Source organism: Lissotriton vulgaris, chromosome 9 (genome assembly GCF_964263255.1).
Source record: "Lissotriton vulgaris chromosome 9, aLisVul1.2, whole genome shotgun sequence".
Taxonomy (NCBI): domain Eukaryota; kingdom Metazoa; phylum Chordata; class Amphibia; order Caudata; family Salamandridae; genus Lissotriton; species Lissotriton vulgaris.
The window spans coordinates 962,847,619-962,864,684 of record NC_141697.1 but is presented as its reverse complement, the minus strand read 5'-3'; the positions used below and the strand labels follow the sequence as shown (position 1 = coordinate 962,864,684).

The window sequence follows — 17,066 nt, the reverse complement described above, 5'->3', positions numbered from 1 at the left end:
CCATAAAACCAGGAACCATAATTATATCTAAGGGCTTAGCTTGGTCAGTGTGATTTGGGGGTGTGTGAGCCTCAGATTTCCCAACAACTCATCTGAGATATCTTGTTAAAACATATTATATGAGAAGGCGGATATACGGGGAGCATGAGGGACAGTGGAACGAGACCGGAGTGCGAACTGTTAGGGATACTTAAAACACAATATTTTTCAAACTAATCAAAGTTTTTTAAGGCCTTCACTACATAGACGAGAGGGAGTGTGTGTATTTTTGTCAGCGTGGGCATGTAAAAATCCCAGGTAAAATCCAACAGACCACACTTCACATTACCCAGCTGAAAGAACTTGCACCCAACTATTTACTACAGAATACATTTTTTAGCGGTATGTGACACCGCAATCACCACCTGTCGCTACGCTCCTGAATATACCCTATTGCACTTGTAATATGGTGGGCAGAAAATCTGTCACATTTGTGACGCAGTATCCCATCTGCCTAACTCTAAATCAGAACCAATGCACTTGTCGCTATCCTGAATATCTCAAGGGTGCAGCTTATGAAACTGCTGTGAACTATTCAGCATTTTTTACCTTACTACAAGTTCGGTATGTGAAGTGGCTTTTAAAGTGTTACTTTTTAGTAGATCTTGCCTTAAATAGTTGCTTCAGTTGCTGGAATGATCAAGCCCAATTCTGTTGACTCCTAAAGATTCAAGTGATGCCTCAAGATGATGGTTTAAGCGAGGTTCATCTCTGCCAGGGGTGAGTTGGCCTGCAGTTTTAACTCATTTCACAAGAAAAGCCAGAACTCTGACTAAAGAGTCTTCTCTTACTGTTAAATTGTCATGACTTAAACAGCATCCTAGCTATGAAACACCTGCCAAGTTACACCCTGGTTAGTTGGCCAGCAATGCCAGCTACTGCATATATAACATTTCACAGTCAGTGGGCAGGCTCCAATGACAAAGAAACAAAATGTAAACATGGATTCTTTAATCAGTTCTTACCCAGAATCCTTGAGGAGCTGAGGAGTGCATGACAGGATAGCTTTTATTACCATTAGACCATCGGTGCCTCCACAAAGGGCATCAAGATCCTCATATCTGTGAATAAAAAAACATAGCTTGCAAAATGTTCATTCGCAGGACTGCCTCCATAGAATGCACATGCAATATATATACCATGCTATTCTCAACACAAACAGAATTTCAGAGATAACTGATGCAATCAGACTGAGATGGAATTCTTGCAGCTCATAAAGGGCAATTTGTACCAAATTCTGGAAATAGCGATTACCTAATTGCTATTTTCTGCTGATCGAACTAACTCATGAATATTAATGAGGTAGGTTGCAATTTGAGACCCATTGGGAATCGCTAAAATCATGGGGATGGTGGACTGCTGGGGTCAGCAGACCACCATGTCTGTGATTGCTTTTAAATAAAGCAATCATTTTTTTTAATGCAGCCTGTTTTCCTCAAAGGAAAACGGGATGCATTCAAAAAAGAAAAATTACGTTTCCTTTTCATTTTTTAAGAGCAGGCAGTGGTCTGTGGGACCATTGCCTGCTCTGACAAAACATTTGCGCTACCATTCCCAAAGGGGAAGGGGTCCAGTGGGGACCCCTTCCCATTTGCGAATGGGTTACTACGTACTTGAAGTAGGAGGTAAAATACTCATATTAAGCAACCGCATTTCGGTCGCAAAACATTCTTAAATACCGCTGTGATTCAGTATTAGAAAGGGACACCCCAAACAAGCCCCTTCCTAATATCGAATTGGTATATATTCGCAATTCCATATTGCGATTTAGCGACACGTTACCGAATCGTAAATTGGAATTCATTCATACCAAAATGCATTTTACCAGTCTAATCTGCTAATCAGACCGTTTGCAACCAGTAAAATGCATGATACATGTGGCCCAAAGAGCTGAAATGTGCTCTTTTCCACTCTCCTATCAACTAGCTGAAAAATGTCCGAGCACTGCAAGCCAACAGAGAACAATCATCTTCTCATCCCTTAAAGTGAGAGGGGGTGCACCAAACCATTACCTCTGAAAAGGAGAACACCACTCCCATCCGTTTTGATTGATCATAAATAGAAGGCTTCCCTACTCTCATTCTGACAAATCTTCAATTCCCTCTGTCCACAGAACTCTAATCAATGAAAAGAATTACATGGTTTAACTTTAAGCACCAATAGAATCACCAGGCCCTCAAGGTCTCTTAGAGTAAAAAACAAATGCCATCCAGCGTCCGGCAGCGATGTAAGAGAAACGTCAAGTGAAGATGGATATACATGATGGCGAGAAAGACAAAGAAGACACACCTTAAGATCTCAGGAGCCAGGCTTTGCATATCCTCTTCAAACACATAAGGCGGATTACTGACAATCGCGTCTACTGGTGCCCAGGGAAGCAATTTCTCAATTGGATCTATTTAAATTAAAATCAGAGGTTAACTATTTATAACAAACTGAACATGACTAATATTAAAAGCATCTATAAAGAAACTATCAATTAGAAAAAAACATAGGTCAGAACTGTGCCAACACGATCCAGCTCCCATTTAGAAATCTATACAACGAGCTATAGGTGACCTTCAAGATTGATATACTGAGGACACCAAGGACAAGGGGCCAGATTTAAAAAGCTTTTTTGCACTCCAAACAACCCGATTCAAAGAATCAGGCTGTTTGAGACAACAAAAAAGCTTCTCACAAAGTACAAAAGGCAAAAAGCGATTTGGTAACTTGTTACCGAATTGCAGTTTGTGTTTGATCCAAATACTGATTCAGTATTTGGAAGAGGCTCCCTTCCAAATACAAAATCAGAATGCTATGTATTAACCCTTTCGCTGCGGCGCAAATTCCGCAGAGGCACGTGTAGGCTAGGGGGCGGGCGCGGCGCTTTGTACTCATGACGGCACCACACCGTCATGAGTCACGGGCAGCGTGCGCTCATGACAGCGTGATTCCGTCATGGCCCGCCCGCTCATTAATTTGCCTGCACAAGCGGGGAATTAGTGCCGCGTGGGAGGAGCGGAAGCCGCATGATGGAACCACGCCATCATGAGCACAAGCCGTCGGTGACTCATGACGGCGTGGTTCCGTCATAAGCATGCAACAGGTTAACATTCTGCACCAAATTCCAGACACAAACCGTAATACTTTACTACCAGTTTAAAACTGGTGGTAACCATCACAAAGGGGAAAGGACCCCTTCTCCTTTGAGAATGTTAAAAAAAATAAACATTTAAGAGCAGGCAGTGGTCCCATGGACCACTACCTACTCTGGGTAACAGAACCCAGTGAGAGCCAGACAAGTCACCCCATCCTGGATTCCCATGGGAGTCTATTTTTCAAAAATGTATATGTTTGTTAGATTTCCCTAAGAGTCGGCAGAGCTATGGATCAAAATTTACAGCTGTGCACTTTGCAAACAAGCATTAGAAATGCAATAGGTCTCGCAGCATTAGAGTTAGTGCTTTTAGAATTGTTTATGGTTTTTTTTGTAAATCTTTAGCATGAGGTTGAGGGTGAGTGAGGGTGAGGGGTTGAGGGTGAGTGAGGGTGAGGCTGAGGGGTTGAGGGTGAGGGTGAGTGAGGGGTTGAGGGTGAGGGGTTGAGGGTGAGTGAGGGTGAGGGGTTGAGGGTGGGTGAGGGGTTGAGGGTGAGGGGTTGAGGGTGAGGGTGAGTGAGGGTGAGGGTGAGTGAGGGTGGGTGAGGGTGAGGGTGAGTGAGGGTGGGTGAGTGTGAGTGAGGGTGAGTGGGGGTGAGTGTGGGTGAGTGTGGGTGAGGGTGAGGGATTGAGGGTGAGGGGTTGAGGGTGAGTGAGGGTGAGGGGTTGAGGGTGAGTGAGGGTGAGGGGTTGAGGGTGAGTGAGGGTGAGGGAGGGTGAGGGGTTGAGGTTGAGGGGTTGAGGGTGAGTGGGGGTGAGTGAGGGTGAGGGGTTGAGGGTGAGTGAGGGTGAAGGTGAGTGAGGGTGAGTGAGGGTGGGTGAGTGTGAGTGAGGGTGAGGGTGGGTGAGTGTGAGTGAGGGTGAGTGTGGGTGAGTGTGGGTGAGGGATTGAGGGTGAGGGGTTGAGGGTGAGGGGTTGAGGGTTATAGAGAGACAGAGTGAGGAGTAGGCTGACATGTAGTCTGGCAGAGAGACCAATGATCAAACAGTCCAGCAAGCAGCGAAACAGGGCCCCCCATGTGAGAAGGATGGAGTGTCTGGCAGACAGGCAATTTAACAAATTGACGGACAAGACAAGCATTTACGGGGGTGAGGGGACAGTCTGGCTAACATATAGAGAGAGGCCAGTGAACGGACAGTCTTGCTCGCAGACAAATAGTCAAGTAAAAATGTAGGTACATTTAGTTACTGAGAGGCGGGCAACTAGAGCCAAATTTCGGGGGAGGGGGTTATTGAGGCTGGAAAAGATTTTGGGACTGGGGGGGCTAATTCTTCCATCCAGACAGAGTGTCTCGAAGAAGGGGTCAAAACACAACAAACGCCTCATTAACATCTAAATGGTCTTTTAGAGACCTGTGAAGTACTCGCGTGCGGCTGCGATTAGAGGGTCGCCACAGGCTGACTGACACACACGAGGGGGGGAGGGGCGGAAGCCCGGTGAGCCCAATGGGTGTTGCACGCCTGGACTTATATGGAGAGATGGGAGTGGGGCGCGCGATCAGCTGCACTGCTAGAGAGAGGGATGGATATTGGTACGTGAGCTGGGCAGGAGGCGCAGCAGGGTTCTGGGACGGGTTATCTAAGAGAGGACAGGAGGCTGGAATGCTGCACCTAAATACATCATTTGTCAGTTGCCCCGACAGACAGGGGAATGCAGGCCGACAATGGGCAGATTCCTTGACTCGCTCCCGCCAGGTTAAGGGGAAGGAGGCCGCCCGGGGAGTGCAACCAACGGCCCGCTATTGCCAAAACAAACAGCGCTCTTTGGAGGAGAGAGAACAGCATGCCGGCCATACCTTTGCCGTTTACACAACACACGCGGGCCCAGCCTAACTAGGACACGGGGCGACTGTTGACGGGGGCGTGTGTGCTCTGCTGGGACTCTTTTAGTGTGGAAATCCGCTCTGCGCATAGGCACGCGACCGTGCTGCTTTAAATAAGCATTAATCCTTAGGGAAAAAGCTCCAAACAAATGACACTGTGGAACCAGAAATGGCAGTGAAAGAATCTCGTGAGCCCAAATGCAAGCAAAGAAAATTAGTTATAGTGCATGGATTTGTAGTAAAAACTAACAAGGCTAGCGGCAGGCAGGCAGGGGAGGAGAGGAGGAGGGGGGAGGAGAGTAGGGGAGGCACGGCCTAGCGGCCGTGCAATCAAGTAGTGAGGGGGCGGAGCTGGGGGAGGCTGTGGAAGAGAGTAGGCAAGGCGACACGGCGGGAGGGGGCGGAGCGGGTAAACAAAGACGGACATGCACGCGCCCGTGACTTTTAAGGTCAATGCGCATGCGCATAAGCTTAATGCGCATGCGCATTGACCTTAAAAGTCACGGGCACTGCAAGGAATCGCCACGAATCCTTGCAGTGTGGATAAAGAGTGGATAACTCGCAATACTCTCGCCTTGCTCGATGCGCATCGACAGGCGAGACCTAAAAAAGGGTCAGTTTTCACTGTGAAAATTTGGTGTGTCCACGTTACGTTTTGGGCCGCTTCCTGTGGCGGGCACCAGGCCTACCCACACAAGTGAGGCCCCTATCTGCCTCCCTCATGGGGAGAAAGACTGTGGCAATTGTTTTTAGTGTGGGGGCATTCGCGTGCCCATTCTGGGCAGCCCGCACGACTACGTATATATAAAATAAAAATTCCTGGTGCCTTGTGGGCTTTCTGCCCCCCACCCCCAGGGAGAAGATCAGGGGCTACTGCCCCCATCTGCCTCCTGGCGGGGGGGCAGAAAAACTGTGGCATTTTTTGGGCGGAGTGGGCATTGGCAGACCCCGCCCCGAACTTTAGAAAAAAAAAATCCTGTTGCCTGGTAGGCTTTATGCCCTCCCGGGGACAGATGAGGGGCTATTGCCCCATCTGCCTCCGGGGGGGACAGAAAAACTGTAGCATTTTTTTTGGGTGGGGGCATTGGCATGCCCATACTGGACAGCCCCTACGTATATCTAAAATCAAAATATCCCTTGGGCCTAGTGGGCTTTCTGCCAAACCCCCGGGGGGCAGATCAGGGCCTATTGCACCCACCTGCCTCCTGGGGGGACAGAAAGTATTATGTCTTCTTTGGGGAGGGGTAGGGTGGGGGCATTGGCATGCCCATGTTGGGTATCCCCCAACCCTGGCATTAAAAACATCCCTGGTGCCTGGGGCGCTACTGCCCCCATCTGCCCCCCCGGGGAGGGGCAGGAAGGCTGTCTGGCAAAATTTTATGGGGGGAGCAAAGGCCCTTGCTCAAGGCCCCCTCCCCTTGGTGGCTAGTTGGTAAATCCCTGCTTAGGGTCTCCTTCCTGGGGCGATCCGCAAGTAGGGATCCACTAGGGAAGGGCACATTTGGAAAGGGGAGATTCTCCTCTTTCCAACGAGATCTCTCACATGTTTTTGGGTGCTTGGGGTGGAATAAGATGTTAGAGCGGCAGGCCCTGATGCAGTAGTCTGGCTGGGACCAGGGTTCAATTCCCGCCTCGGCGGGTCTCGGGCTCAATTTCCTCGGACCTGATAATTCTCGCCTCGGTGCCTATTCTGATCATGAGCCCCACTCTGCACCTCTGGGCAATAGCTTGCTTAATCTCTACAACGGCCCCAACAACGCTGAGGATGCCTTACTTCACCTTGGGGGTGCCCAGGAGTGGGCTCCTCACAGGGAAAGGCCAGGAAGGGTTCCTCGGCGGTATTCGTACAAGCGCAGAGATGCCTATCCTTTATTATTATTATTGCTAAAAACAAGTGCCTGCCTAGTGGGCTTTCTGCGGCCCTGAGGGGGAAATGGGGGGTTTGCCCTGATATGCCCCCGAGGGGGGCAGAAAGACTGTGGCTATTGTTTGGGGGTGGGGGCATTGGTATCTCCATTCTAGGCAGGCCCCACTCATAAAAAAGCCAACGTAATAGCTGTTGCCTACTGGGCTGATGCCCCCTGGGGTTGGAACAGATCAGGGGCTACTGCCCCCATCTGTCTCCTGGTGGGGAAGAAAGACTGTGGCATTTTTAGGGGGTGGTAGGGGCATTGGCATGCCCATTCTGGGCAGCCCATACCCCTGAATTAAAAATAATATATATTCCCAGATGCCTATTGGGCTTTCTGCCCCCCGCGAGGCAGATAAGGGGCTTTTGCCCCTATTTGCCTCCCTCATGGGGAGAAAGACTGTGGCAATTGTTTTTGGTGTGGGGGCATCCGCGTGCCCATTCTGGGCAGCCCGCACGCCTACGTATATACAAAATAAAAATTTCTGGTGCCTTGTGGGCTTTCTGCCCCACCCTACCCCCCCCCCCCCCCCCCCCCCAGGGAGCAGATCAGGGGCTACTAACCACATCTGCCTCCTGGCTGGGGGATGGGGGGGGCTTGGGGTGTGTTAGACGGGGACCTGGAGGGTCGGCCGAGCACAGGGGGAGAGGCCTCCGGTGAGGACCGTCTCCAGCGATCGTACAGACAAGTAACTTCCCCCCCACAAATGGACACCACACAAGGATACGATCTGCACACTTTATATAGGATTCTTGGCAAGGTTATCAACGATACAGTGGGGGCAGGACACAAGGATCCTCCCAATTCTAGTCTCTGTAGGGTAAGGGGTAGCGGGACAGTCTTGGTACCGGTCCGGTACAGGGGCGGCCAGAAGGAGCTCACAATCCTCGAGCTCAGGGGTCTGCAAGGTCGGGCCGCGGCAGCGCCAGCAGGCTAGGATGATAGTTCTCGGCAAGGAGGGCCGCGGCAGCGCCAGCAGGCTAGGATGATGATGTTTTCGGCAAGGAGGGCCGCGGCAGTGCCAGCAGGCTATGATGATGACTTCTTTGCAGAGGGGCCGCGGCAGCGCCAGCAGGCAAGAGCGATGGTTCACGAGGATGGGCCGCGGCAGCGCCAGCAGGTCCAGACGAAGATGCACGTTGCAGAGGGCCGCGGCAGCGCCAGCAGGCTTCGGAGATAGTTCACAAGGCAAGGCTGCGGCAGCGCCAGCAGTCCGTCAGGGATGAGTTCTTCAAGGTGTCTCTCGACTCCAGGATACAACTGCCTTCCTGCTCTGGAGCTGCCCCAGTTATAGGTCTGGTCTCCTTTGATGTCCGGACCCTCGCGCTTGGAAGTCGGGAGGTCCGGGATGAGGGTGTCCAGACACCCAGCAGGGGGGTGGAGCCAGCGCCCGGGGAGGCCGGGGGCGATCGGCACCTGGCGGGGGAGAGCCCTCGACACTCCTCTCTCCCATTGACCTGCCTAGTGGTCTCTTCACCTCCTTCGTGGATGGTGGTGCCTCGATGTCGGGGCCTGGCCAGGCCCAGGGTTGGGGTCGAGCTGAGGCCACGCGGCCTCGTGGTGCAGTGTCCAAGATGGCGGCTGGGCCGGGGCAATGGTGCTGACGGGGGCCCGGGACAGCCGATGCTGGGATGCTCGGGAGCAGGCGTCCCGTTGGGGACGGTTTGCGTGTTGCTTCGGTGGGTTGCCGGGGTGGTTCTTCTGGGGACACCGGGAGAGCCGGCGTTCTGCATTATCATGCGGGGAGGGAGCGGTCCTTTTACGAGGCGTGTCCAACATGCGTCCCCCCCAGCTGAAGACAGGGAGAGTCACCCATCCTCTTGGGTACTCTCCTCGCGAGGCGGAAAAAGCGTGACAGGCCGTCCGCGTTGGCGTGGTCCTGGCCAGGACCATGCTCCACAGTGAAGTCCATCCCCTGCAAGGAGATGGACCATCTCAATAGTTTTGGGTTCTCCCCCCGCATCTGCATCAACCATTGCAGGAGTCGGTGGTCTGTCTGTACCCTGAAATGGGTACCGAAGAGGTAGGACCGGAGTTTCTTGAGGGCCCATACCACTGCGAAGGCCTCCCGCTCGATGGTGCTCCAGCGCTGTTCTCGAGCCAGCAGGCGTCGGCTGATGAAGGCCACTGGCTGATCGACTCCCTCGGCGTTGAGTTGAGAGAGGGCCGCCCCAACGCCATGATCTGAGGCGTCCGTCTGGACTATGAATTCCCGGCTGTAGTCGGGGGCCTGGAGCACGGGGGCGGTGCACATGGTGGCCTTCAGCTTCTCGAAGGCCGCTTGTCAGTCCGGAGTCCAGTTGACAGTTTTGGGGTTTTTCTTGGATGTGAGTTCTGTGAGGGGCCCCACAATGCTGCCATAGTCCTTTACAAACCGCTGGTAGTATCCGGTGAGCCCTAGGAAGGCCGGAACTCGGTTTGGGTGACAGGTGGCTGCCAGGACTGGATGGCAGCGATCTTGAGCTGAAGGGGGGCCACCAGACCGCTCCCCACCTGGTGTCCGAGGTAGGTCACGGACCCCTGGCCAATCTGACATTTGCTGGCTTTGATGGTGAGGCCGGCCTGCTGGAGGGCGTGCAGGACTTCTCGGAGGTGATGAAGGTGGTCTGCCCAGTGGCGACTGTACACAGCGATATCGTCCAGGTAGGCGGCGCTGAATTCTTTGAGGCCCGCCAGTACCTGGTTCACGAGCCGTTGGAAGGTAGATGGAGCGTTTTTCATGCCGAATTGTATCACTTTGAAGTGGTAGTGGCCATCCGGGGTAGAGAAGGCGGATCGTTCTTGGGCCCTGGGGGTGAGGCCGATTTGCCAGTAGCCCGCTGTTAGATCGAAGATGCTCAGGTAGCGGGCAGCCCCCATGCGGTCAACCAGCTCATCCGCCCGGGGGATGGGGTGAGCGTCAGTTCTGGTAACAGCGTTCAGACCCCGATAGTCTACACAGAACCGGAGCTCGGGGGCAACGCCCGGGGCGGTGGCCTTGGGGACCAGTACGACTGGGCTGGCCCAGGGGCTGTCGGATGGCTCAATCACTCCTAGGGCCAGCATCTTGGTAACTTTGTTCTGGATGCAGGTGCGCACCCGATCTGGCACTCGGTACGCCCTGTGTCGAATAGGTGGACTATCCCCAGTGTCCACGTCGTGAAGGCACCAGGGGGTAACCCCGGGGGTGAGGGAGAACAGGTTCGCAAATTGTAGCAGGAGAGCCCGACAGTCTTGGCGTTGTTCCGGGGACAAGGCCTCGGAGAGTCTGACCCCTTCCACTGAGCCATCTTTTTCACGGTTCCTCAGTAGGTCAGGGAGGGGCTCGGAGTCTTCTTCCGCCCCACTATCTGTTGCCATCAGTAGGCTGAGCTCCGAACGTACGAAGTGGGGTTTGAGTCTGTTGGCGTGGAGCACTCACAGGGGGTTCCGGGGGGACTCCATGTCTATTAGGTAGGTGACAGGGCCCTTGCGCTCTATTACTTTGAAGGGTCCTGTCCATTTGTCCTGCAGGGCACAGGGCTCGACTGGAGACATCACCCAGACTTGCTGGCCTGGTTCGAACTCGATGGAGGAGGCATGCTGATCGTACCATTTCTTCATGTCCTCCTGACTGGCCTCAAGGTTGGCTTTGGCGAGTTCCCTGAATCGCCGGGTCTGGTTGCGGAGGGTCAGGAGATTCTTATATACGTCTGGAGGTGTCTTCTCGGGGGCCATCTCCCATCCTTCCTTGACCAGGCTGAGGGGCCACGGACGGGGTGTCCGTACAGGAGCTCAAAGGGACTGAAGCCGAGGGATTTCTGGGGGACTTCTCGATAGGCGAAGAGGAGGCACGGGAGCAGCACGTCCCATTGGCGACGTAGGGGTTCTTCCAGGCCCATGATCATTCCCTTGAGAGTGCGGTTAAACCGCTCGACCAGTCCATTTCCTTGCGGGTGATAAGGGGTCGTGAACCGGTAGGTGACCCCGCACTGTTGCCAGAGAGACTTCATATACTTTGAGATAAAGTTTGTGCCCCTGTCGCTGACGACTTCCCGGGGGAAGCCCACTCGAGAGAAGATCCCCATCAGGGCTCGGCCTACCAAGAGTGCTGTCACGGTCCGAAGAGGAATGGCCTCGGGATAGCGGGTGGCGTGGTCCACCAGGACTAGGATGAACCGGTGCCCCTGGGCCGTTCGGGGGTCTAGGGGCCCCACAATGTCTATTCCCACCCGTTCGAACGGGGTGGTGACGATGGGAAAGGGTTGCAAGGGTGCTTTGATCTTTCGGCCGCTCTTCCCGCTGGCCTGGCAGGTGGGGCAGGCCCGGCAGTGGTTGGAGACATCATTTCGCATTTTGGGCCAGTAGAAGTGAGTTACCAGGTGGTTGTAGGTTTTGTCTTGCCCCAGGTGCCCAGCATGGGGGACATCGTGTGCCAAGTTCAAAAGGAAGTCTCTGAAGCGGAGGGGCACCACCAGCACCCGACTGGCCCCCAGCTCAGCAATTCTTTGCTCACTGTAGAGCAGGTCATTGTCCCAATAAATCCAGTGGGCCCCTGCGGTGTCTCCTGCGCTCTGGGCGAGGGCTTGCTGCCGGAGTCCCTCGAGGGAGGGACAGGTCCTCTGCTCTTGTCGGAATTGTTCCTGGGTGGGACCACCCTCTTGACGCCACTGGGCCAGTTCGGGAAGGTCCTGGAGTTGAACGGGCCCTTCTTCGTTTTGCTCTGGGGGGTTTGCGCTTAGGGCGGCTCCCTCCGGGACGATCGGGGCAGGAGGTTCTGGCCATTCGGGTTCTTCGGGACTGGAGATGGCGCGGGCGGCCAGGGACCGGGTCGTTATGCAGGCCCATTCAGGGAGACCCAACATCCCCAGGTGCTCTCTTCTTTCGACGGCTGCCCAGGTGGAACTTTCGAGGTCGTTCCCCAGGAGGCAGTCCACTGGGGCATCATCGCGGACAGTCACCTTCAGCATTCCGGACACTCCTCCCCACTCGAAGGGGACGCAGGCCATCCGACACAGGCTTTCTGAGTTGTCGGCTGACCGGACGGGGCAAAGGACGTTCGGCAAGATCTGCTCCGGGGTCACCAGATGACAGCGGACTGCCGTCACACTGGCCTCGGTGTCGCGTAGGGCTTCAGCCTGGTGCCCATTAATGTTGACCCACTGGCTGTATTTCCGTGTATTGGCGGGAAGGGGAGCCCGCGGAATCATGTCTCTTTCCCCTAGGCAGACCAGGGACATGGCGGCTGGTTCCCACTCGGGCTGGTCGGCCTTGTACTCTTCAGAATCTTCTGGGGTTTGCTCTTCTCCCAGGGCGGAGGCCGCGACCTGGCGGGGCATAGGGTTCTGGTTCTTTGGGCAATTAGGGTCGTTGGCGTAGTGGCCGGGTCGCTGGCATCGGTGGCAGGTAACGTTGGCTCGGAATCCTGGACGCATCGGATTCCCCTGCCGGCCGGGGGCGGGGCGTTGCTGGCGGGAGCCACCGGGGCAGCGTCTCTGCCCCGACCCTGGCCTCCTCCTCTCCCTCGGGGGCGATGGGGTCCTTGGTTGGTTCTGTTTGGTTCGCTGGGCCCGTTTCGGGCAACTCGGGTGCTTTCCCATCGGTCAGCTTCGGCGGCGAGCTGCCGAGGTTCAGTCAGTTTACTGTCGAGGAGGTGCTGCCTGAGCTCGACGAAGCAATTGTTAGAGAGGTGCTCCCACACAATAAGGTCAAAGAGTTGTTCGTAAGTGGTCACCTTGCTGCCCTTGATCCACCCCTCGAATGCTCTGCTGAAAAAGTTCACGTACTCCACCCAAGTTGTACCCGGGATCCGCTTGCAGTCGCGGAACCGCTGGCGGTACATCTCAGGCGTGAGTCCGTATCGAGTGAGGAGGGCGGCTTTCATGTGGTCGTAGGAGGTCATCTGATGGTCCGGGAGTTGCAGCAGGGCGTCTCGCCCTTCGTTGACGTACCTCCCCCATAACCCGGCTCCCCAGTCGCTTCGGGGAATCCGGTGGGAGGTCATGGCTACCTCGTAGGCTTTGAACCATTGCTGGATGCCGTCGTTCCGATAATATTCTCTGACGACATCCTTGGGGATGTGGACTTTAGGGTCTGTAGTGGCAGGATTGTTCGGGCGCTCGGGCACCCCGAGATCTTTATTCTGTTTCCGAATCTCTATTTCTTTTAGGTTGCGCTCATGTTCGTAGGCTAGCTTTTTCTCTTCTAACTCTCTCTGTCTTTGTTTCTCTTCCCGCTCCTCTCGGAGCCGCAAGTGTTCCAATGTTATTTTTTGTTCCGCCAGTTTCAGGTCTCCATCCAACCGAAGTCAAACCAGCTCCAATTCACGGAGCCTGCTTTTTTCCCATTCTCGGATCTCCTCTGGGGAGAGACCCGATCTTCTTTCTTCCGTCGGAGTGGTGTTCGTTTCCGGTGCCTCGAGGCTTTGGTTTTGGGGTACGGCCGTACCCGTCTCTGCCCAAGATTCCAGGGCCTTTTTAAAGTCTTCTTTCGTGCTCAGTCCGGTGGTAGCAATGCCTAGTTCTATGCAGAACTGCTTTAGTTCTCTGTGGTTATACTCTTCTAGTTTCTCCATCTGGAATTTTTCTGTGGTTCCGCTCTCTTTTGTTGTCATTGTGGTTGTGTCGTGGGGTGAGTTACTCTCTGTACGATTACGCGTTGGTTCGGATCGCGCCGCTGGCCACCAATGTTAGACGGGGACCTGGAGGGTCGGCCGAGCACAGGGGGAGAGGCCTCCGGTGAGGACCGTCTCCAGCGATCCTACAGACAAGTAACTACTCCCCCACAAATGGACACCACACAAGGATACGATCTGCACACTTTATATAGGATTCTTGGCAAGGTTATCAACGATACAGTGGGGGCAGGACACGAGGATCCTCCCAATTCTAGTCTCTGTAGGGTAAGGGGTAGCGGGACAGTCTTGGTACCGGTCCGGTACAGGGGCGGCCAGAAGGAGCTCACAATCCTCGAGCTCAGGGGTCTGCAAGGTCGGGCCGCGGCAGCGCCAGAAGGCTAGGATGATAGTTCTCGGCAAGGAGGGCCGCGGCAGCGCCAGCAGGCTAGGATGATGATGTTCTCGGCAAGGAGGGCCGCGGCAGCGCCAGCAGGCTAGGATGATGCTTCTCGGTAAGGAGGGCCGCGGCAGCGCCAGCAGGCTATGATGATGACTTCTTTGCAGAGGGGCCGCGGCAGCGCCAGCAGGCAAGAGCGATGGTTCACGAGGATGGGCCGCGGCAGCGCCAGCAGGTCCAGACGAAGATGCACGTTGCAGAGGGCCGCAGCAGCGCCAGCAGGCTTCGGAGATAGTTCACAAGGCAAGGCTGCGGCAGCGCCAGCAGTCCGTCAGGGATGAGTTCTTCAAGATGTCTCTCGACTCCAGGATACAACTGCCTTCCTGCTCTGGAGCTGCCCCAGTTATAGGTCTGGTCTCCTTTGATGTCCGGACCCTCGCGCTTGGAGGTCGGGAGGTCCGGGATGAGGGTGTCCAGACACCCAGCAGGGGGGTGGAGCCAGCGCCTGGGGAGGCCGGGGCGATCGGCACCTGGCGGGGGAGAGCCCTCGACACTCCTCTCTCCCATTGACCTGCCAAGTGGTCTCTTCACCTCCTGGGTGGATGGTGGTGCCTCGATGTCGGGGCCTGGCCAGGCCCAGGGTTGGGGTCAAGCTGAGGCCACGCGGCCTCGTGGTGCAGTGTCCAAGATGGCGGCTGGGCCGGGGCAATGGTGCTGACGGGGGCCCGGGACAGCCGATGCTGGGATGCTCGGGAGCAGGCGTCCCGTTGGGGACGGTTTGCGTGTTGCTTCGGTGGGTTGCCGGGGTGGTTCTTCTGGGGACACCGGGAGAGCCGGCGTTCGGCCTTATCATGCAGGGAGGGAGCGGTCCTTTCACGAGGCCTGTCCAACAGGGTGGAATAGGATACCCCAACAAGCACCGAAACTGTGAAACTGAAACTATGTTTCAGTTTAGTTTTCATTGTAATGACGACAGCGTGCCATGCGATCCGCAAGTAGGGATCCACTAGGGAAGGGCACCATTGGAAAGGGGAGATTCTCCTCTTTCCAACGATACCTCTCACATGTTTTGGGTGCTTGGGGTGGAATAAGATACCCGGACAAGCACCGAAACTGTGAAACTGAAACTATGTTTCAGTTTAGTTTTCATCGTAATGAAAAACCTAACCCTAGTTTGGGAGGTTGGAGAAGCTCTTCCCCACCTCCCAAAGCAAAAAAAAATGGGAAATCCCTCTGCTTACAGCAGAGGGATTTATTTAAAGTGTGAATGGTTCCGTCATGAGCACACTTGCACTTATGCCCATGACGGAACCATTCTGTCATGAGCAGGGAAGGGGTTATTTAACATTCAGTTGTTGGTGTTCCAAGACACTTGGACAAGACCCCCAACATCAGAAACAAGTTCACTGTCTGGATGACCGATGTCGCTAACCGGATGAAAACCAACTGTCTTCAGATCAACACCGACAAGATGGAAGTGGTGATCTTCAGCAAAAACACCTCACCATGGGATTCCAACTGGTGCCCGGCCGAACTCATACCCACACACATACCCAGAACCCATATCGGGAACCTCAGAATAATCATTACCGGCAAACTGGACATGACCGCACAATTCAACTCAGTCACTGCATTCTGTTTCCACACGAACATGCTGACAAACATCTTTAAATGGCTCCCAAGTAACAGTTGAACAAGCATTTACAATGCAACAGTCTCGCCTTTGCAAAAGTTAGAGCTATTAGCATTGTAAATGACAACATTTTTATTTATGTGTTGGTTTTGAAAACAGATAAATAAATGGCTTTGTCATTTACAATGCCAATAGCTTAATCTCTTGCAAATGCGAGACCTATTGCATTTGCACCCACACACACACACAGAGCCACACACACACACACATAGCCACACACAGAGCCACACACATACTCACACAGAGCCACACTCACACACATATAGCCACACATACACACACAAAGCCACACACACAGAGCCACACACACAGAGCCACACAGACACACACAGAGCCACACACAGACACACCCACAGATCCACACACACAGAGCCACACACACAGAGCCACAGGACTGTGGAGCCCTCCAAGAACTGCCCAACAACGGTGGAGCGGCCCACTGCCAGGCAGGGCCGCTCTGACTCTTCCTCTCCAACACGGACTATGTTGAGCCCCGCTCACCGGCTCTCCTCAGGCTGCTCCTCTGGTGGGGGTTTAATCATTGTCTGGGATCTTGGGCGGCTGCACGCGGGGCTTACATGCGGCGGGGCAGGCACCGACAATCTGCCTCGTGCCCCCTCAGCGTTACCTCTCCACCGGCTGCTGCACTTGCAGGGCTCTCCCTAGTCTTGGGAGCCCCGCCTCGCCAGGGCCCCCTTTCACCCGGTCCATCTCAGGACCTGGACTTAATGTGGAGCCAGCGAGGCTCCCAGCTGCCGTCTCCTGCACTTCCAGACGGATTTCAGGCCCCGCCCATCTCACGGGCAGGGTGCTTTTAGTTTGAGAGATGCCTGTTGTATTTCCCCAAGAATGTTTACACACAGACAAAAACGCACGCACACTCACTCGGTTTTGAAATTCCTAAAAAATGTTGGCTATTTCCATAAAATATTGCGTTTTCTCTCCAAGTACTCCTACCATTCCACATGCCTCTCCCTTCTCACCGCTCCTTTGGCCTCTCATTCACCCAGCTTAAACTCTCCAACTCACCAACCTTACTGACCAACCTATGCCCCTCTTTATTAGGGGGTCCCCTGAAGCTGCGCCCCTGCATGAGTAGTAATTCGCCCCAAATCTCAGTGTGCCCAGAAGGGACGGGTCACTTGTGGCATCGAGAACACCTGAGGGAGGCTGGACGGGCCGCTGGGCTAGGGCAGCAGCTGATGGCAAGCGCTTGGAAGGCTAGCCTCGGGGTGCACCCGCACAGTGAGACGGCGTTTCACTACTGCCCTCTATCACAACCATGGTGGTCTACCAGCTCTGCCCACGAGGTGCTGAGGAGGGTCCACCCACAGCTGGCACGTCTGGAGGGTCACGGTGGCACACAAAGTAATGCATGCACCCCTTCCATTCTGCGTGTTCACGTACGTAATGAAGAGGCCCCAAAGCAGAAGCAGTGCACACAGAGGGGCCGGAAACGGGGTATCGGCCAATCCGCAGATGGAGCACATG

The 17,066-nt window shown here is 54.5% G+C and overlaps 1 protein-coding gene across 2 annotated transcripts in view; it reads right to left on the bottom strand.

Annotated features, from left to right (window-relative positions):
• Positions 1–17,066, bottom strand: part of HEMK1 (HemK methyltransferase 1, mitochondrial release factors N(5)-glutamine) — a 332,911-nt gene that overhangs the window by 39,942 nt on the left and 275,903 nt on the right. For both annotated transcript variants that reach the window (XM_086938813.1, XM_086938814.1), the window contains exons 8-9: positions 2,329–2,434; positions 1,005–1,100 (exon numbers count right to left, since the gene is read on the bottom strand). In XM_086938813.1, the coding sequence (XP_086794939.1) occupies positions 1,005–1,100; positions 2,329–2,434 (202 nt within the window). The remainder of the gene's footprint in view (positions 1–1,004; positions 1,101–2,328; positions 2,435–17,066) is intronic.